The sequence below is a fragment of the Loxodonta africana genome, chromosome 4, assembly GCF_030014295.1.
Source record: "Loxodonta africana isolate mLoxAfr1 chromosome 4, mLoxAfr1.hap2, whole genome shotgun sequence".
Taxonomy (NCBI): Eukaryota; Metazoa; Chordata; class Mammalia; order Proboscidea; family Elephantidae; genus Loxodonta; species Loxodonta africana.
The window spans coordinates 27857964-27878067 of NC_087345.1; the positions used below are offsets into that span (position 1 = coordinate 27857964).

The 20104-nt window shown below is 41.5% G+C and overlaps 1 protein-coding gene across 1 annotated transcript in view; it reads left to right on the forward strand.

Annotated features, from left to right (window-relative positions):
- Positions 1-20104, forward strand: part of PAH (phenylalanine hydroxylase) — an 88058-nt gene that overhangs the window by 13117 nt on the left and 54837 nt on the right. The window contains exon 3 of the mRNA XM_064283683.1: positions 7995-8178. Coding sequence (XP_064139753.1) covers positions 7995-8178 — 184 coding nt within the window. The remainder of the gene's footprint in view (positions 1-7994; positions 8179-20104) is intronic.

Genomic DNA, 20104 nt, shown 5'->3' on the forward strand with positions numbered 1-20104 from the left:
TGTTGTTAGGTGCCATTGAGTTGGTTCTGACTCACAGCGACCCTATGTACAACAGAGTCATGAGCCGGAGTCAACTCAATGGCAACCGGTTTCCATAAGGGTAAGGATTTATTTTCTACTTTACGCACTGTTTTACCTCAGTGTTTGGCCATGGATGGCACTAAGTATAAATCGTTGAATGCTCCTGTCTGTTTACTTGAGACCAGTTACTTGGAATATGCTTTATGAATGTTTTTGATGTTGTCCCCAGAAACCTCTGAAGAGACCAGGACAAAATTTCGTTTGTTTACTCCAAGATAACAGCACGCAATGGTCCAAGAAATTCTCTTTTCAGTCTAGTCCCATCTCAAAATATGCTCCATCTTTCCCTCTTATTTTAGAAATCTGCTCTCAGGAACAGACCTGAGAGAAATTTAGGGTAAAGTACACATTAACAAGTTAAATGGCTCATCAAGTTTAATGTGATATACCTCCCAGGGAAATGTGTATCTATCTATACCAAGTTGTGGGAGGCAGAGTAGGAGTACTTACTACCTATCAATAAAGCCTACATTGTGCTACTTTTTTTCTTCTTAATTCTCATTAAGTTGCCAGGTAATATCATTATCCTTATTTTAAACATGAACAAACTAAAGTTCAGAATGGCCCACTAAAGTATCCAAAGATAGTGAGTAACAGAACCAGAATTTGAACTCAAGGTGAGTTCCAAAACCTACACTCTTACACCATTCCATTCTCCTTTCCTCAAGGAATGAAATGGAAGAGGTGGGGAGTGGGCCCTAAGTTTGAGGTTAAGCAGAGATCTAGAAAGACAAACTGACTTTTCTGCCACTGTGAATTCTCTGGATTTTATAGGGTCGTTATGAGTTTTTTTTTTTTTAATGAGTTGGAATCGGCTTGATGGGACTGGGTTTTTGGTTTGGTTTATAGTTTTGTTGGCTTGGTGGTTAAGTGTTCAGCTGCTAACCAAAAGGTCAGCAGTTTGAATCTACCAACTGCTCCTTGGAAATCGTATAAGGCAGCTCTACTCTGTTCTAAGGGTCACTGTGAGTTGGAATCAACTCTACAGCAACGGGTTTTGGTTTAGTTTTGTTCACTTACGACCATTCTCCTGTAGAGAGATTTTCCTTAAGGATGGGAAGTAAAAAGCGTTTCTGGTAAATTTTTAATTAAATTGCTTATTCATTTCACAGCTCTCTGAGCCCCACACTCTTTGCTCCAGAGACCCGATGAATCCAGGTTTTACTCTGCAATCTTTTGTGTACAGATCATGAAAATGTTTTTGAAATCTTTAATTATAAATGTTTCTTGCCTTCCCTCAGATGTCCACTTGGAATAAAAGAAAGAATTCTTTCTTTAACTCTCACTTAGAGATGTGGTGAATGTGTGTGGGGTGTCAATTTATAAACCTGCATCAAGCCCTTGTTTAAAATTAAAAGCTTATTTACCGAGAATTAACTATGATACTAATCAGGGTTGGAAATTAATTTTTAAACCTCCTTTGGCAGTCAAAATTGTTGGTAGCTGAAGAGTCACACTGATATGTTGGAAAAATCCCAGTAAGGAAATTACACTCTGAACTAAATGGCTAATTAACAAATTGATTCAAATGAGAAAGACATAGTCCAAAGAATTCAGCTGTGTGTTCACTGTATACCAAGCCAGAAATTTCTCTCACATTTAAAACTTATGTTTTTCATTACACGGGTAATAGAAGCATATTAAAGACTTTTGGCAAAAAAAATAGAAGTGATCCACAATCTTCTCATCATAATTTATTTTGATACTTTATCTTCTAGTCTTTTCTTCTGACCTGGGCATAACTTTTAAAGTATGTTCATAATTATTGCACGTATATGTCCACCTTAAATATTTTCACAAGAGATTATCATTATAACCATTGAAGAAATTAAGTTAACTTTTCATTACAGAAGTAATAAACTGTTGTTTTTTTAAAAAACTTAAACAATGCTAATTTTAAAAAAGAAATAGAAAGGAGGAAAGAAAATCACCTGTAGGCCCATCATCTAGAGACAACCACTGTGTATGTTATCTTGGAATTATCACTGACACTCTTTGTCCTATACATGTTGTTGTTACTTTTTAATGTTTGCATAATCTTTTGCTGGGTTATTACACCACAATCCACCTAATTGTTCCCCTATTGGTAGACATTTAGGTAGCTTGCAAATTTCGAAGAAAGGCTTTGTGAATTTTTCACATAGGCTGAATCCCTAACCCAGTAACTATTTGCCATAGAGCCACTTCTGATCCCTGGCAACCCCTGTGTGTCAGAGCAGAACCGTGCTTCTTAGGGTTTTCAATGGCTGATTTTTTTGGGAAGTAGGTCACCAGGTTTTTCTTCTGAGGCACCTCTGGGTGAGTACAAACCTCCAACCTGCCAATCTTTTGGTTAGCAGCTGAGTATGTTAACCGTTTGTACCACCTAGGGACTCCAGTTAGATCTCTAGAATTAAAAAAACTGGATCATGGGGCATAACCTGTTTTGTGCCTATTACAAAGTGAGAACTTCTCTCTGGAAGAAGCTATTTGGAGGTGTGGAGAGTGGGTGGTGAATGCTAATGGCCTATAGCCTGCCTTCCAGTGCTTCTTCTACCCTCCCCACCACCCATTCACCCTGCCTTTCCAAACTTTTCCACAAATAAGCACTGCAGAGGTGTGTCCATTCTCTGTGTTCCCTGCTCTACAAAAAGCAAGAATTGGTTATCTCATCTTTTGAAATTTCAACTTAGATAAATAGCAGGTGACGTCTACCCATTTTTTTTTTTTTTTTTTTACTCTTCCTCAGCCAAGAAGGATGACATTGCTCTTTGCTTTGTTAAGGTTATAACCTCTGTTTGCCAGAGAAGGCTTAAGAGCACCTGCTGTTTCCCTGGCCTTCCCTCCACCACATTTTCTCTCCAGGCAAGGTCTTCTTGCTGGGTTACCTGGCCACAGCTTACAGGGTGTGTCCTTTACAGCTGAGCCCATAAATAACGGCTGCACCATGCACCCTTGGAGATGATGGGAAAAAGCCAGGAGGAAAAGATCCTATTTGAGGTTACTCCTTATTGCCTTAAGGAACCCTAGTGGTGAAGTGGTTATAAGTGCTTGGCTGCCTAACCAAAATGTTGGCGATTCAAACCCACCAGCTACTCCAAGCAATATGCTTCCATAAATATCACAGCCTCAGAAATCTTGTGGGGCAGTTCTACTCTGTCCTATAGGGTCACTGTGAGTCAGAATTGACTGGATGGCAAAGGGATTATTGCTTTTACTATGCCCAGAGGTTTTAATTTTGGGGGCTTGGCATAATAGTAATAATAACAATTTTTTTTGTTTTTGTTAGTTGCCATCGAGTTGCTTCTGACTCATGGTGACACCTTGTGTGCAGAGTAGAACTACTCCATACCATTTTCAAGGCTGGGACCTTTCAAAAGCAGATTGTCAGGTCTGTCTTCTGAGATGCCTCTGGGTGAGTTTGAACTGCCAACCTTTTGGCTAGTAGTGGAGTGCATAACCATTTGTGCCACCCAGAGACCACTAATAATAATGGGAACAGCTGACATTTGTGGAGTGCTCACTGCATCACCAGCATGAGAGGCAGTGTGGTTGGAAGACCAATGACTCTGAGGTTAGAAAAAACGGGTCTTTCCCTCCCACAGTTACAGCAAAGCACCTTCAATCCCTGGTTTCATTTTTAACATCTTCCTTAACTTCCCTGGAGGATAGTTGTGAAGGTCACAGAAAATAATTCTAAGCTGTGGAGTTATAGTCAAATGTTAAAAAAAAAAAAATCACTATTGTAATGACCCAAGTGCTCTTCAGCAATAAAGAAAAAGACGTCTTCAACTACAAGGTTGAAGAATTTAGTTTTTTGAAATTTTAGAGTTATTCGAGTTAAACATTTTCTCAGGGACCTTTTGTCTATTTAAATGTTTAGGGGAACACCTATTATTTAATTGTGAGAAGCGAAGGGGACAGTCCTTGGGTTTCGGTTAATGAACAGTACTACCAATGAAATAACAGGCTGTCTGAATAAGAGCAGATGAGTTGACAGTTACTTAAATCTGGGACCAATTTAAGCAGTGCTTTTTTGGTGAAACCTATAAGGAGCCCTGGTGGCACAATGGTTAAGTGCTCGATTGCTAACTGAAACCTTGGCAGCTTAGACCACCATTAGCTCAGTGAGAAAAAGACCTGGTGATCTCCTTATGTAAAGACTACAGCCTAAGTAAACCTATGGGGTGCTTCATATGGGGTCACTAAGAGTCAGAATCAATTCGATGGCATGCAACAATAACAGTAAACCTATAATAACTGAAATATTACCAAAGATATTTAACTTCAGTAGCTGTAGTAAATAGTTGTTAATTTTGTATTTTTGCTGCCTTTAATAAAAGTAGCTTCTCAGTTCTTTCCATGGATGTGGTAATAGGGTGTTTGCAATGTAGTTTAAAATTCCAACGGAGAAACCTGACTGATGACTTCAAGTTGACGTCTTTGTGTTGAGGATTCAGTAAACTTTACTAAACTCTACCAATTCTGTTGAGGGACATTCTCTTTTTTTTTTTTCTTCTTTTAACTCATTTCTGTTTGTGAGCCAGTTTTTAGAGTCCAGGTTCTGGAGGACGACTGTGGCATCTCATTACTAGAGAGAGGCTTTAGTTCCTCACTCCCCACTTTCCTGCCTCCTTTCTCAGAAAAGCACAATCCAGAGATTGCCTGAATTGACTCAGAGGCTCTTGAGTCAGCTAGCCTTATTTATTCATTTTTTCATTTTTTGGGAGGGGGGGAATGAATTTGGGCAGATTATATAACCAGCCTTGTGCTTCTTGTTTATGTTCTGGTGATTTCGTGCCTAGCCATCAGGAGATTGAATTATCAGTTAGCCTTTGAACTATGGTGTTGGGAAGAATATTTGAATATACCATAGACTGCCAGAAGAACAAACGAATCTGTCTTGGAAGAAGTACAACCAGAATGCTCCTTAGAAGGAAGGATGGCTAGACTGCATCTTACATACTTTGGACATGTAATCAGGAGGGACCAGTCCCTGAAGAAGGACATCATGCTTGGTAAAGTGGAGAGTCAGTGAAAAAAGGAAGACCGTCAGTGAGATGGATTGACACAGGTGGCTGCAACAATGGGCTCAAACATAGCAACGATCATGAGGATAGTGCAGGACTGGGCAGTGCTTAGTTCTGTCGAGCACAGGGTCATTGTGGGTCAGAACTGACTTGAAGGCACCTGACAACATAATAACAACAGTCAGCAGGTGCCATAATAAACCAGTGAAGTCCACTGAGTTGAGTTCTAAAGGTATCAGGAAAGCCTAATACAGAAACAGTGGTGGGGAAGATTTGTTGCCTTCACGTTGCAGCTGTATTCCTTACAAACTCTAAGGCTATTCACACTCGTTGTTTTGAGGATGCTTAAAATTTTGTTCTTTCATAGAAGTGTCAAAGATAAATGTTAACTTGAAAAAATTAAATACTATATCATAGAGAGTAAACATCAAATATAAATCATTATTACCAATCAGAAAATAAAATAACTGCATAATGAGAAAATGATATGAATTGATAATTCACAAAAGAAAAAATAGAATTGGCCATTAAACATAGGAAAAATGTCCAGCCTCATTAGCAATTTAATAAAAATTAAGCTGTGAGATGTAAGTTACCTTTGCCTATCAGGTCAAGGATATTGAAAATTCTCAAGGTTGGTACAGGTGAGAAGTATGAGCCCTATTATGGAACGGTAGATGGGTCCATTTCTGGAGGGCAATGGGGCAATATATACAACGAACCCTTAAAGGACAAATACTTTTTGATTCAGCAATTTGGCCACTAGGCATTTATCCTGAGAAATCAATTAGGCATGTGTACACTTTTGGCTGTTTGCCTAATAATGATGTTTATCATTTATAGTGGCAAGAAATAAGAAACCAACCACATGCCCGTCACCATAGCATTGGTTAAATAAATTATGACACGTCCATACAATGAGCAACAAGTAACATCACGGTAAACAGAGAAAATAGTGAAGTTGTAAAGGATTTCATTTTACTTGGATCCACAATCAACACCCATGGAAGCTGCAGTCAAAAAATTAAACTATGCCAAAAAAAAAAGAAAGAAATCAAACAACACCTTGCATTGGGCAAATCTGCTGCAAAGATCTCTTTGAAGTGTTGAGAAGCAAAGATGTCACTTTAAGGACTAAGGTGTACTTGACCCAAGCCATGGTGTTTTCAGTTGCCTCATATGCATGCAAAAGCTGGACAATGAATAAGGAAGACTGAAGAAGAATTGATGCCTTTGAATTGTTGAAGAATGTTGAATATACCATGGACTGCCAAAAGAATGAACAAATCTGTCTTGGGAGAAGTACAGCCAGAAGCCTTCTTAGAAGCAAGGATGGCAAGACTTTGTCTCACATACTTTGGACATGTTATCAGGAGGGAACAGTCCCTGGAGAAGGACATCATGCTTGGCAAAGTAGACGGTCAGCAAAAAAGAGGAAGACCGTCAATAAGACAGATCAACACAGCGGTTGCAGATGGGCTCAAGCATGACAATGATTGTGAGGATGGCGCAGGACCAGGCAGTGTTTCATTCTGTTGTACATGGGATCACTGTAAGTCACAACCGGCTTGACAGCACCTCACAACAATAACAACAACATACTCTGTCCTATTGGGTTGCTATGAGTCACGCTGGCCTGTTGACCTCACCTTCTCAATGAGGTCTAGTCCTTTGACCTCACCTTCTCAATGAGGTCTCACATGAGCACCCTATCTAATACTATGACCTGCGCCCACCCCACCTCAGGAGTATCCATCCCCTTCCCCCAGCTCTGCCTTGTATTTTTTCTAAGCACTTATTATAAAACAATATATGTTGTTGTTAATTGCTGTTGAGTCAATTCCAACTCATGGCTCCATAGGGTTTTCAAGGTTGGGACCTTTCAGAAGCAGATCGCCAGGTGTGTCTTCTGAGGTGTCTCTAGGTGGGTTTGAACTGCCAAGCTTTTGGCTAGTAGTGCAGCACTTAACCTTTTGCATCTCCTAGGGACTCCTTAATATATACCAAACCAAAACCAGTTGCCATCGAGTCGATTCCGACTCATAGCGGCCCTATAGGACGGTAGAACTGCCACACAGGGTTTCCAAGGAGCACCTGAGGGATTGATTTGAACTGCCAACCTTTTGGTTAGCAGCTGTAGCACTTAACCACTACGCCACCAGGGTTTCCCTTAATATATACATTAGTTATTTATTATGTTTGTTGTCTGTACCTTCACACTTAAGTGGAAATTTTATAAAGGAAGCACCTTTGGGTGTTTTATTCACTGATGAATCCCAAGCACCTAGAAGGATGACTGGCATGTGGTAGGTGTTGCATGTATATTCATTCAATTACTTAATAAAAAGTAATTATATAAAAATATTAATGGTTATTATACTAGATAATTTTTACTGAGCATTTACTGTGTGCCTGGCAGTGCATATATATCATCCCTTCCAATGCTCCCAGCAAACTCATAATACAGGCGTCATTAAGACCACTAAACTACAGAGCAGACATCAACGGTTAGAAACATTCAATTGTTCAAGATCTCATGGCCCATATAGTTTAGAACTTAGATTTAAATACAAGAAGCCTGACTTTTGTGGACTCTATTCAAGTATTCTAATGTCACTTCTGTAAAATGTATTGATTGATTCTATAGGATTTCATTTGGGAAAAGGATATTTGAACTATTTACCCCGCCTCTTGCCATTTGTCTCTTGGCTTTGCAGAAGAAAAAACGGGCAACTTTTGCCACCTTAAGGGCTTGCTTCTACTCGTAAAAATACCCTGTTCCTCAGCTCTCTCCATTTCATTTTGATGTGTGTTTTTTCTGGTTTTGTTCTGTGTTTTTGCCCTGAATTACTCTTTATAATCATCCCAATGACTTCCATTTACACTCCCACTTTTTTTTCCTAGGAGAATGATATAAATCTGACCCACATTGAATCCAGACCTTCGCGTTTAAAAAAAGATGAGTATGAATTTTTCACTCATCTGGATAAACGCAGCATGCCTGCTCTGCCAAACATCATCAAGATCCTGAGGCATGACATTGGAGCCACTGTTCATGAGCTTTCTCGAGAAAAGAAGAAAGACACAGGTAAGAGTTAAAGGAGTTTAGTGACACAAATGACCCTATATTCTTTTCATAAAATAATACCTACCCTGCAAGACTGTTGGAAGATTAAGCAAGAAGATGTAAGAAAGGCACTTAGACCAGTGCCTAACGTATTGTAGGCACAAAAAACACAAAACAAAACAAAAAACAATTGCCATCGAGTTGATTTCAACTCATGAGGACCCCGTGTGCGTGGAGTAGAACTGCTCCGTTTGGCTTTTGTGGTTGTGACTTTTCTTCTGAGGTCCCTCTGGGTGGGTTCCAACTGCCAACCTTTCAGTTAGCAGCTGTCTTAATTATCTAGTGTTGCTATAACAGAAATACCACAAGTGGATGGCTTTAACAAAGAGAAGTTTATTTTCTCACAGTAAAGTAGGCTAAAAGTCCAAATTTGGTGTGTCAGTTCCAGGGAAAGAAGGCTTTCTCTCTCTGTTGGCCTTCTCGTCAATCTTCCCCCAGACCAGAAGTGTCTCTGTGCAGGGGCCCTCGATCCAAAGGACGCGCTCTGCTCCTGGAACTTCTTTCTTGGTGGTATGAGGTCCCCAGCTCTCTGCTTGCTTCCCTTTCCTTTCATGTCTCATAAGATTAAAGTTGGTGCAGGCCATGTCCCAGGGAAACACCTTTTACATTAGCTCAGGAATGTGACCTGGGTAAGGGTATTACTATCCCACCCTAATCCTCTTTAACTTAAAATTACAATCACACAATGGAGGACAACCACACAATACTGGAAATCACGGCCCAGCCAAATTGATACACACATTTTTGGGGGCATAATTCAATCCATGACAGCAGCCAAGTGCTTAACTCTGTGCATTAACCAGGGACTCCCAGGCATTGACTAAAACCGTTGCTGTTGAGTCAATTCTGACTCATAGTGACCCTATAGGACAGAGTTGAACTGCCCCATAGGGTTTCCAAGGAGCAGCTGGTGGATTCGAACTGCTGACCTTTTGGTTATCAGCTGAGCTCTTAACCACTGTGCCACCAGGGTGTCAAGCATTAAATAACCCATTGCCGTTGAGTCGATTCCTACTCATAGTGACACTGTAGGACCGAGTAGAACTGCCCCCATAGAGTTTCTGAGGAGCGCCTGGTGGATTCAAACTGCTGACATTTTAGCTAGCAGCTGTAGCACTTAACCATTACACCACCAGGGTTTCCAATAGATGTTAGTTATTTCCTCTCTTCTTCCAGATAACTATTTCTCATGTTAGTAGCAGCAGTTTTCTTTCTGTGGCTAAAATTTTAACATATTTTCCATCCCTGGATTATCATGCTCTCAATAGTCTATCTTCAGAGATGGGATGATTAGGGGTCCAGTGTACTTCCTATGTAAATACAACATCAAGACACATTCTCTGGTTATCTTCATTCCAACCAATTGGCTCTCCCTAAGTTCTTCTCATAACATGGCAGTTCTCGAGCTGGGAATTCCTGTCTCCTTGTTGTGGGGACTTTCATTATAATGGTCTCTTTGTCTTTCTCTTCCACCAGATTGTGAGCTCCTTGGCAGCAGGGAGATAATATAGTCTATTATCTATACTTATACTCTCAGCAGTTAACACAGTTCTTGGTACGAAGGTGCTCAGCAAATATTTGTGAGTGAGTGAGTAATTACATGCATTGTCAAGACTAGATTTGCCCCCTTATCTACTTACTGACGTGTTGTCAATTGCTGTTCCCTAGAAGATCATAGGAAACCCTGGTGGCATAGTGGTTAAGAGCTGTGGCTGTTAACCAAAAGGTCAGCAGTTTGAATTCACCGGGCACTCCTTGGGGCAGTTCTACTCTGTCCTATAGGGCCGCTATGAGTCGGAATTGACTCTATGGCAGTGGGTTACGGGTAGAACATCATAGCGCAATAGAGTAGACGGATGACACATACTCAGTTGGGGCTGGACAGACTTCAGTTCAAGTCCTACCTCTGCTATTTATTAGTTTTGAGACCCCTGACAACTTTTACCACTCTGACCTCAAATTTCCACAGCATTTTGTGGAGTTAAAAAAAGATCATGCATAATAAACAGTGCATAGAACAGTGCCTGATACACTGTACGGCTGAATAAATGATACCATGCAGTTGTCATGTTATGGCTACCCTGAAATGAATACTGAGGAACAAACTGGTTGCTTTTTAGGGTCCAAAGCTTATTCAGATAAGCTATTTTTTCCCCCCTAAATAACCAATTTATGTTTCTTTTCCTCGTTGTAAAGTCAAAAGTTTCTTACCAAACTTTGAAGACCTTAGCTCAAGAGAATATCAGGCTCTGTAGCTGAATATAGCATTTTAATACACAGAGATGCTTTAAAATGAGACAAGGCCCACCTCCTAACACAAGCCACTGAAATACTGTCCAAAAGGTAGCTTCCAGGCCTTCCTAGGAGATGCTGTGCTTCCTGCCCTCATCCTCCTGTGGCTGAACCCGAGGCAAGGAAGCTCACTGCAGGGTTCTGCCCTTGCTGAGGGTGGACAACCATGCAGCTGGGCTCAGGTCACTGGGGGCGGGCACTTGGAATCCCTCCTCACATCAACCCTGTTTGCCATTTCCCCTCCACCTCCTGAGCAGCTTCCCTGATGACAGCCCTCTTCTGCTTTTCCGGCCACCTGCTCCCAACAGGAGCTGCAGACCCTTCAGGACAAAGGGCCTGCAGGATCCTGGGGCCAGCTCTGCCTCTGGTTGGAGCAGGTGGAGCCCAGGCCAGCTGGGGCTGCGGGTGTAGGAAATCAAAGCAATTGACAGGCGGGCAGGCAGGCCTCTTGGGGAGACATGGAAGGCGTATATAGATCAGCTGAAGGGCTGGAAGCCCAAACTGGAGGCCTGGGAAGGAGGTTCTTAGTGGGCATATGGCAGAATAGGTAGGAGCCCAGACCCCAGAGCCAGACCGCGCCACACTTGGTGTGACTTTGGGCAAATTCCTGACCCTCTCAGTCTCCTGCTGTGTAAAATGGGAATAACAAGAGTCCCTGACTTATAGAATTAAAGAAATAACACAACTACAGAGAACAGTGCAGAGCATGTTTTAAGGGCTTAAAAGATGTTTTCTATTTTTACCATTATTGTCGTCGTTATTAAAAATAATGGTATAAGCACTCATAAAAATAAAAAAAAGAAAACAAAAACCATTGTTGTCAATTCCAGCTCATGACAACCCCATGTGTTACATAGTAAAACTGCTCCACAGGGTTTTCTTGGCTGTAATTGCTATGGAAGCTGATTGCCAGGCCTTTACTTCTTGCAGTGCCACTTGATGGGTTTCAGCTGTCACCCTTTAGGGCAGAAGTCAAGAACAAACTGTTCGCACCACTCAGGAACTCTGGTACGAGCACAGGGACCTCAAAAAGCCACACGGCTACTTTATCATAGATTCTGGGATTTGGAAAGTGACCTCAGAGGTTGTGTAGCCCAATAGGCTCCTTAAGTTTTCATTGAATAAACAGAGAACATGACTTGCCTTAAGGCACAGGGCAGATTCTGTGCAGTTGTGAGTCAGTGTGTGTTGAGTGTTGCTGTGTGCCAGGCACTGTGCTAGGAGCTAGAGAGAGGGTGAAAACTGCCTTGTTTAAGGAGCTCGGGGTATGGCAAGGGACATGTGACACCCAGGGGATAGAGCCAAGTACCAGGTGCTGTAATGGAGACAGGGTTGATGGAACTTGGTCTCAGTTCCAGTGTTTAACTGCAGGGACTCAGCAAATGTGAAAGTAAAAAGCCATGTTTTCACCCATAGGTTGGATAAGCATTCCTGGGATCATCAGAGGGTGAACTTAGCATGGGCCTGGTTACCCAGCAGGCCTCCTCATCTCATTGCTCAGAATTGCGGGGTGTTTATATTTGAAGTTGAGTTGACATTTTAACCAGCGACGAAAAGCTGCTAAGACTGCTCCTTTCTAAAACAGCATGTGTTTCGTGACCCTTGTTTCTTTGGGTAGTGAGTCACCCCATCCCATGATGGCTGCTTCCACCTGACACTTTTTCTTGACCTTAATTTGTCAGTTGCTCTAGAGAGGATTCCAACTCATGACAAGCCCACGTGTGTCAGCGTAGAACTCTCTTTTTATGGTGACAAGTCTTTACATGTAACAAATCATTTGCCTTTTCAACATTTTTCACATTTCTAATTCAGTGACATTAGCGATGTTTATCATGTAGTTTTCAGTGGCTGATTTTTCAGAAGTTGACCACCAGACCTCTCTTCCAAGGCACCTCTTGAACCTCTAGTCTTTGGTTAGCAGGCGAGTGTGTTAACTATTTCCACTACTCACCAACTCGGACCTTAAGTTACATGGAACCAAATAGCTGCTAAGGATGCAACCGAGGACGAAATGACTGACTTTCCATCTGTGGGGAGGTGTGGACTCTTTTGGTTTCTGGGGTACTTTTTGGGCCCAGAAACACATCTTTTTAGGGGGAACAGCCATTACTTTGCAAAGTTGCACTTTCCATAGAACTCAGTGGGAGAACGATTAGAGGAAGAAAAGCATCGCGGTAGATCTGAAATTTGATTCTTTCTCCGGACAAAATGCCCTTTATATTGAGGTGCTCAGATCTCCAGGGCAAGTCTGACAGCAGGTTGAAGTGGGAGAGCTGAACCCCTCAAATCAATTAGGCTAAACCACTTTCCATTCTAGTCTTTAAACCGTTCAAAAGGCCATGTGGGTGATAGAAAATGAAAGTTTTCAGTTTCTTAATTGCTAAAGTATCCCACCCAAAACAGCTTAAGGGAAGGTTAATTACAGTGACATGTTAAAGAAATCCCAACCTTCTAAAATGCCTCCTGGAGAAGCTGATGTGGGTTTAATAGGATTTTAATTCAGAGAGTCTTTTGAATACTTGAGGTCTATTCTCTTGCTACCCTCTCTCCTAAAGACATCAAACCCTTCCTCAACCCAACATGAAAGAGCATTAATATCTTCCATCGATCAATCTACTAATCCTTTTACCCTTTCCCTTTGAGTTTACTGCATGACATTACATTTAGCAGGGGATGGAAAATTCCTACATGGGGACAGATTGCAGCCAGGAGAAGCAGACGGACAAAATGTCCTGGGTAGAAGGGGATATTAGGATCATCACCTTTTGAGTAATTTATCTGGTTGGAGTTATTTTCCAGGAGTAAATAGACTCTTACTGGATTTTGCTCAAGTTGTGGTGATTATAAGAAAGCCCTGGTATAGAAAAAAAGTGACTCCAGACTGCCAATCTACTGTATGTTCTGTGGAGAACAGAACGTAAGAAAGGAGGGGAAAAAGGAAGGAAGGGAGGAAGGGAGGAAGGAAGGGAGGAAGGGAGGGAGGGAGGGAGGGAGGGAGGGAGGAAGGAAGGAAGGAAGGAAGGAAGGAAGGAAGGGAGGGAGGGAGGGAGGGAGGGAGGGAGGGAGGGAGGAACAGAGGAAGGAACGAAGGAAACTGAAAAACCCTGAGGAGCACAATTCTACTCTGAAACACATGGGGTGGCCATGAGTCAGAATACACATGACAGCAACTGGTTTGGTTTTGGGATAGGGAGCACTTATGGGTTATTTGCCTCTTGTATTTGAATCAATTCCTCAAGCAATGAGTTAAGGGAAAAGTTATTGTGAGAAGACAATAGCAACATCATATATTTATTCCTTCCTTCTTATATACCCCCTCTTCCCTTTCAGATCTTGTCTTAGTCATCTAGTGCTGCTATAACAGAAATTTCATAGGTGGATGGCTTTAACAAAGAGAAATTTATTCTCTCACAAGGCTACAAGTTCAAATTCAGGGCGTCAGGTCCAGGGGAAAGCTTTCTGTCTCTGTCAGCTCTGGAGTAAGGTCCTTATCATCAATCTCTCCCTGGTCAAGGAGTTTCTCAGTGCAGGGACTCCAGGTTCAAAGAGTGGACTATTCTCCTGGCTCTTGTTTCTTGGTAGTATGAGGTCCCCATGTCTCTCTGCTCAATTCCTTTTTTTATATCTCTAAAGAGATTGACTTAAAACACAATCTAATCTGGTAGATTGAGTCCTGCCTCATTAACATAACTGAAACTAATTCCATCTCATTAACATCACGGAGGCAGAAATTACAACACGCAGGGAAATCACGTCTAATGACAAAATGCTGGACAATTACACAATACTGGAAATCATGGACTAGCCAAATTGACACACATTTTTGGGTAACAGAATTCAATCCATGACAGATCTCTTGAGTTTTCTCTTTTCTACTTCAGTATCACTCCCCTGAATAACAGTTGCCATGATAGGGCTGAAATTTCAGATCAGCAGAGGGGTTGGGATTCCTTAGGGGGGTCTGCAAAGCTGCTGGGATTGTGAGCAAAATGATATGTGTACATACATATTCTTTCAGGAAAGAAGATTTTCAAAGGGGTCATGGTTTCCAAAGTATTAACAACCGTTTGAGAGAACCTGCTTAGGGGCTGGAGGAGGGATCCAAATGGTTGGTGTCTTGCCCCCATTTCTACCACCTGTACTGGATTTTCCCCTTTCCCTTCCTTTGCTTGTCTATTCTGTGTTTCCACCTTCCCTTTGTCCCCTTCTCAGTTCTAAGCCTTCTGTTGTACATTTCACCTTGTCTTGCATATGTCTCTTAGGGCTATAGAAGCTCCTGGCCCTGTGTATGCAGGAGACCAAGTATTTACATATTTGTGAAATCACACAGGATTGATGGCCTTTTCCAGTCTTTACATGGATGTGTTGCAGTGGCCTTAAGCCCTAGCAGCTGGGGTTATGACTTGTGTTGCAGACTGCCTCATTGAGACGAGCAGACACACAGCTAAGACGATAAGCCCATTCAGGGGAGGTACCACAAACCTCAGAGCTGGAAGCAGAACCTCTTGGTGTCTTTTGGCGTTGAGCTTGCTCCCTGCACTCTGTCAGGGGCTGCTCTATTCCTTGGCAAGGAAAGCTCCAAGCCAATGCTATTTCTGCAGCCCAGTCTATTTGCCAGGTCACAGGACTTTGAGCTAGGGAAGATCATAAAATAATAGGCTCTCATTTTAAGAAGAATCCTTCTTTTTCACGTTGAATCTAGTGTTCTCAAAACTCTTTTTTCATTAGATTGTCCTGTTCAAGCTTTGCAACAGCCAACTCAGAGAGCTAGTGCAGGTAGATAACATTATTCTCATGTTCAGTATCAGGATGTGAGGCAGAGATGTAAAGTTGAGAGGCCACATGGATTTTGGAGTCTCATTGGCCCAGTTCAGTTTCTGGGCAGTAGCTGCTTGGCCAAGTTGTTTGCCCTCTGTAGGCCTCCCATTTTTCACTTGTTAAATGGAGATATCTATGTGCCAATGTGGTTGTGTGGACTACACGATATGATTTGTATAAAGTGCCTGGCACGTAGGATCCACACAAAATGTGTTAGTAAGCTTATCCCTGAGTCTTTTATGTGGATACTCAGTGAACCGTATGATTGAGGCAAGACCAGTGTTATGGGTTGAATTGTGTTCCCCACCCCCCCCCCCAAGATATGCCTTGTCGCTATACCTGTGGATGTAATCCCATTTGGGAATAGATTTCTTTGTTATGTTAATGAGATTATATCTGTGTAGGGTATGTCTTATACCTAACCATTTTGAAATATAAAAAGAGCAGATTAGGCACAGAGACAAGCAAGCACAGACGGGGAAAGATAGATGCCATGTGGAGATCGCCAAGGAACTGAGGAACGCTGGGTTAGAGAAGCTGAAACAAGGATTTTGCCCACACCGGACAAAGAGAGTCTTCCTAATTTGAATTTCTAGCCTCCTAAACTGTGAGGAAATAAACTTCTGTTTGTTAAAGCCACCATTTGTGGTTTTTCTAGCACAGCAGCACTAGCTAAGACAACCAGAATCTCGAAACTCCTGATCTTCCTTAAAGAAAGGCCACCACACTGCACTATGCTATTTGACTCCATCCAAAAGATTGTGAAAGTTAAAAGGAAAAAGACTGAGAACACCCTTTTTCTGGGTGACAGGTATATTCTTCTCAATTGAAGGAGGGAATAAGAGACTATGATGTGATGGGAACTCAGTGTCAACATTCCACTCATGCTGAATGGAGAGAAGCATCATGGTGACTCAGGAGAGTGACAGATTTAGAGTCAGGAAAGCAGGATATGGATCCCCCTTCCACACGCTGCCAGCTGGATTTGACCCCATCTCACCCACTACTGGCTGGGTGACCTCATCAGCCTCTTTTTCCTCTTCCGTGAAATGGAGCTAAGGCCCACTCTACCACTTCCTAGAGCTTATAGGGCAACCATGCCAGCTGCTGTGTATGTTAGGGTATTTGGTGGATTGAATTGAAGGTGTGTGAGTTAAAAAGGTCTCTGGTTTTAGGTATCCTTAGGCCTCAACAGGGAAAGATCTCTATAATCTATGAACCCAGCACAACAACAAGCCATTAAACCACAACCACCAACTACATTCATCAGATCCATGGGTATGGACACTGGAAAAGTTAATGATACCTAGGGAGTTGGTGGCAGCCAGCCCCTCATTGGGGCCAACCTCAGCCAGTGGTTAGGGAGGCAGCTTTTTATATAAGGTGAATGTGAGGGACCCAGGGAATGGTCTCTTATTTCGGAATATTACTTCCTATGAACATGGTTTTGACTCTTAACATTATCCACAGTTAAGTTGGAAATAGCACTGGTATAGAAGACAGAATGCTTCTCATCAGGGCATTCTTTTTTTTCTCTCTCTTTTCCTCCCTTTCTCCCTTCCTTCTTTCATTCCATCCCTTTCTCTTTCCTTCCGTCCGTTTCCTCCCTCCCTCCCTGGCCCCCTTCCTCTCTCCTTTCTTCCTTCCTCCTCATATTCACCAAGCATTTTCTGTGTTCCAGGCACTATTCAAGGCACTGGATGGGGCACAGACAACACGACTGATCATGACACATATTCTGGTAGGGGGAAAGAGACACTAAGTAAGTGAACAAATAAATACACAAGATGATTTCACATAATAATGCATGTTATGTATGAAGGACATTAAGCAGACTGGTGTGATAGAAAGAGAGGATGACTTTGGAATCAAGACCTAAATGATGACAAGTAGCCAGACATGTGAAGATTGACTTTTAACTCATCAGTTAAAGTAAATCTTGGGTTGGGCCCTGCACTTTCCTATGTGTCACGTTTTTGTTTGCTAGTGCAAATGATGGTCTTTAGCTATTGCCTTCTATTATCCCCTTAGATTGAATGTGCCACATCAAGAATCTTCATCACATCAAGAGAATCCCCCCAAAACCCAAAAACAGTGTCTCCTGGATTCTAGTATCTGCCCTACAAACTCCAAGCTTTATGGAAGATTATACCAACCACCCTCCATGTCCTGAAAACCTACACACTCCTTGACTTTATTTTTTTTTTATAATTTTTATTGTGCTTTAAGTGAAACTTTACAAGTCAGTCTCTCACGTAAAAACTTATATACACCTTGCTACTTATTCCCAATTACTCTCCCCCTAATGAGACAGCCCGCTCTCTCCCTCCACTCTCTCTTTTCATGTCCATTTCATCAGCTTCTAATCCCCTCTTCCCTCTCATCTCCCCTCCAGGCAGGAGATGCCAACATAGTCTCAGGTGTCCACCTGATCCAAGAAGCTCACTCGTCACCAGCATCCCTCTTCAACACATTGGTCCTGTCCAATCCATGTCTGAAGAGTTGGCTTCGGGAACAGTTCCTGTCCTGGGCCAGCAGAAGGTCTGGGGGCCATGACCACTGGGGTCCTTCCAGCATCAGTCAGACCATTAAGTCTGGTCTTTTTATGAGAATTTGGGGTCTGCATCCCACTGCTCTCCTGCTCCCTCAGGGCTTCTCTGTTGTGTTCCCTGTCAGGGCAGTCATCGGTTGTAGCCAGGCACCATCTAGGTCTTCTGGTCTCAGGATGATGTAGCCTCTGGTTCATGTGGCCCTTTCTGTCTCTTGGGCTCGTAATTACCTTGTGTCCTTGGTGTTCTTCATTCTCCTTTGATCCAGGTGGGTTGAGACCAATTGATGCATCTTAGATGGCTGCTTGCTAGCGTTTAAGACCCCAGACGCTACTCTTCAAAGTGGGATGCAGAATGTTTTCTTAATAGATTTTATTATGCCAATTGACATAGATGTCCCCTGAAATCATGGTCCCCAAACCCCTGCCCCTGCTACACTGGCCTTCGAAGCATTCAGTTTATTCAGAAAACTTCTTTGCTTTTGGTTTAGTCCATTTGTGCTGACCTCCCCTGTATTGTGTGTTGTCTTTCCCTTCACCTACAGTAGTTCTCATCTACCAACTAATTAGTGAATACTCCTCTCCCACCCTCCCTCCTCTCATAACCACAAAAGAATGTTTTTTTTTCTCAGTTTAAACTATTTCTCAAGTTCTTATAATAGTGGTCTTATACAATATTTGTCCTTTTGCAACTGACTAATTTCACTCAGCATAATGCCTCCCAGGTTCCTCCATGTTATGAAATGTTTCACAGATTTCTCACTGTTCTTTATCGATGCATAGTATTCCATTGTGTGAATATACCATAATTTGTTTATCCTTTCATCTGTTGATGGGCACCTTGGTTGCTTCCATCTTTTTGCTATTGTAAACAGTGCTGCAATAAACATGGGTGTGCATATATCTGTGCTAAGGTGTGTCTCTTGTAGGCAGCATATAGACAGATCTTGTTTTTTAATCCATTCTGCCACTCTCTGTCTCTTTATTGGTGCATTTAGCCCATTTACATTCAGGGTAATTATGGATAGGTATGAATTCAGCGCTATCATTTTGATGTCTTTTTTTTGTGTGTTGTTGACAGTTTCTTTTTCCCATTTAATTTTATGTGCTGAGCAGATTATATATTGTCCTTTCTTCATATTTGTTGTTGATTTTGTTTCTGCTGAGTCTCTATTTTTTTCTTGTATTTTATTTTGATGAGTAGGATAGTTTGTCTCCTTTGTGGTTATCTTATTTAACCCTATTTTTTCTAAATTTAAACCTAACTTTTATTTCTTTGTATTGCCATATCTTCCTCTCCATATGGAAGGTGTATGATTACATTTTTTAGTCCCTCTTTATTATTCTAATGTTGTCTTCTTTTATATAATAACATCACTCTTAACCTGTTTTGAGCTTTTTTTGTTGTTTTTTTTAATAATCTTGCTTTGTTTTTTTTTTTGGATTTCCCTGTCTGGGTTGACTTCTGGTTGCCCTGCCCAGTGTTCTAGTCTTGGGTTGATCCCTGATATTATTGATTTTCTAACCAAAGAACTCCCTTTAGTATTTCTTGTAGTTTTGGTTTGGTTTTTACAAATTCCCTAAACTTGTGTTTATCTGGAAATGTCTTAATTTCACCTTCATATTTAAGAGACAGTTTTCCTGGATATATGATCCTTGGCAGGCAATTTTTTTCCTTCAATTTTTTAAATATGTCATCCCATTGCCTTCTTGCCTGCATGGTTTCTGCCAAGTCGTCCGAGTTTATTCTTATTGGCTCTCCTTTGTAGGTGACTTTTCATTTATCCCTCGCTGCTCTTGTAATTATCTTTGGTTTTGGCTAGTTTGATTATAATATGTCTTGGTGACTTTCTTTTAAGATCTACCTTATGTGGAGTTTGATGAGCATCTTGGATAGATAGCTTCTCATCTTTTACAATATCAGGGAAGTTTTCTGCCAACAAATCTTCAACAATTTTCTCTGTATTTTCTGTTATCCCTCCTTGTTCTGGTACTCCAATCACTCGTAGGTTATTTCTTTTGATAGAGTCCCACATGTTTCTTAAGGTTTCTTCATTTTTTTAAATTCTTTTATCTGATTTTTCTTCAAATATATTAGTGCCAAGTGATTTATCTTCGAGTTCCAAAATTCTAGCTTCTGCTTGCTCAATTCTTCTCCTCTGGCTTTCTATTGAGTTATCTAATTCTGTAATTTTATTGTTAATCTTCTGAATTTCTGATTGCTGTCTG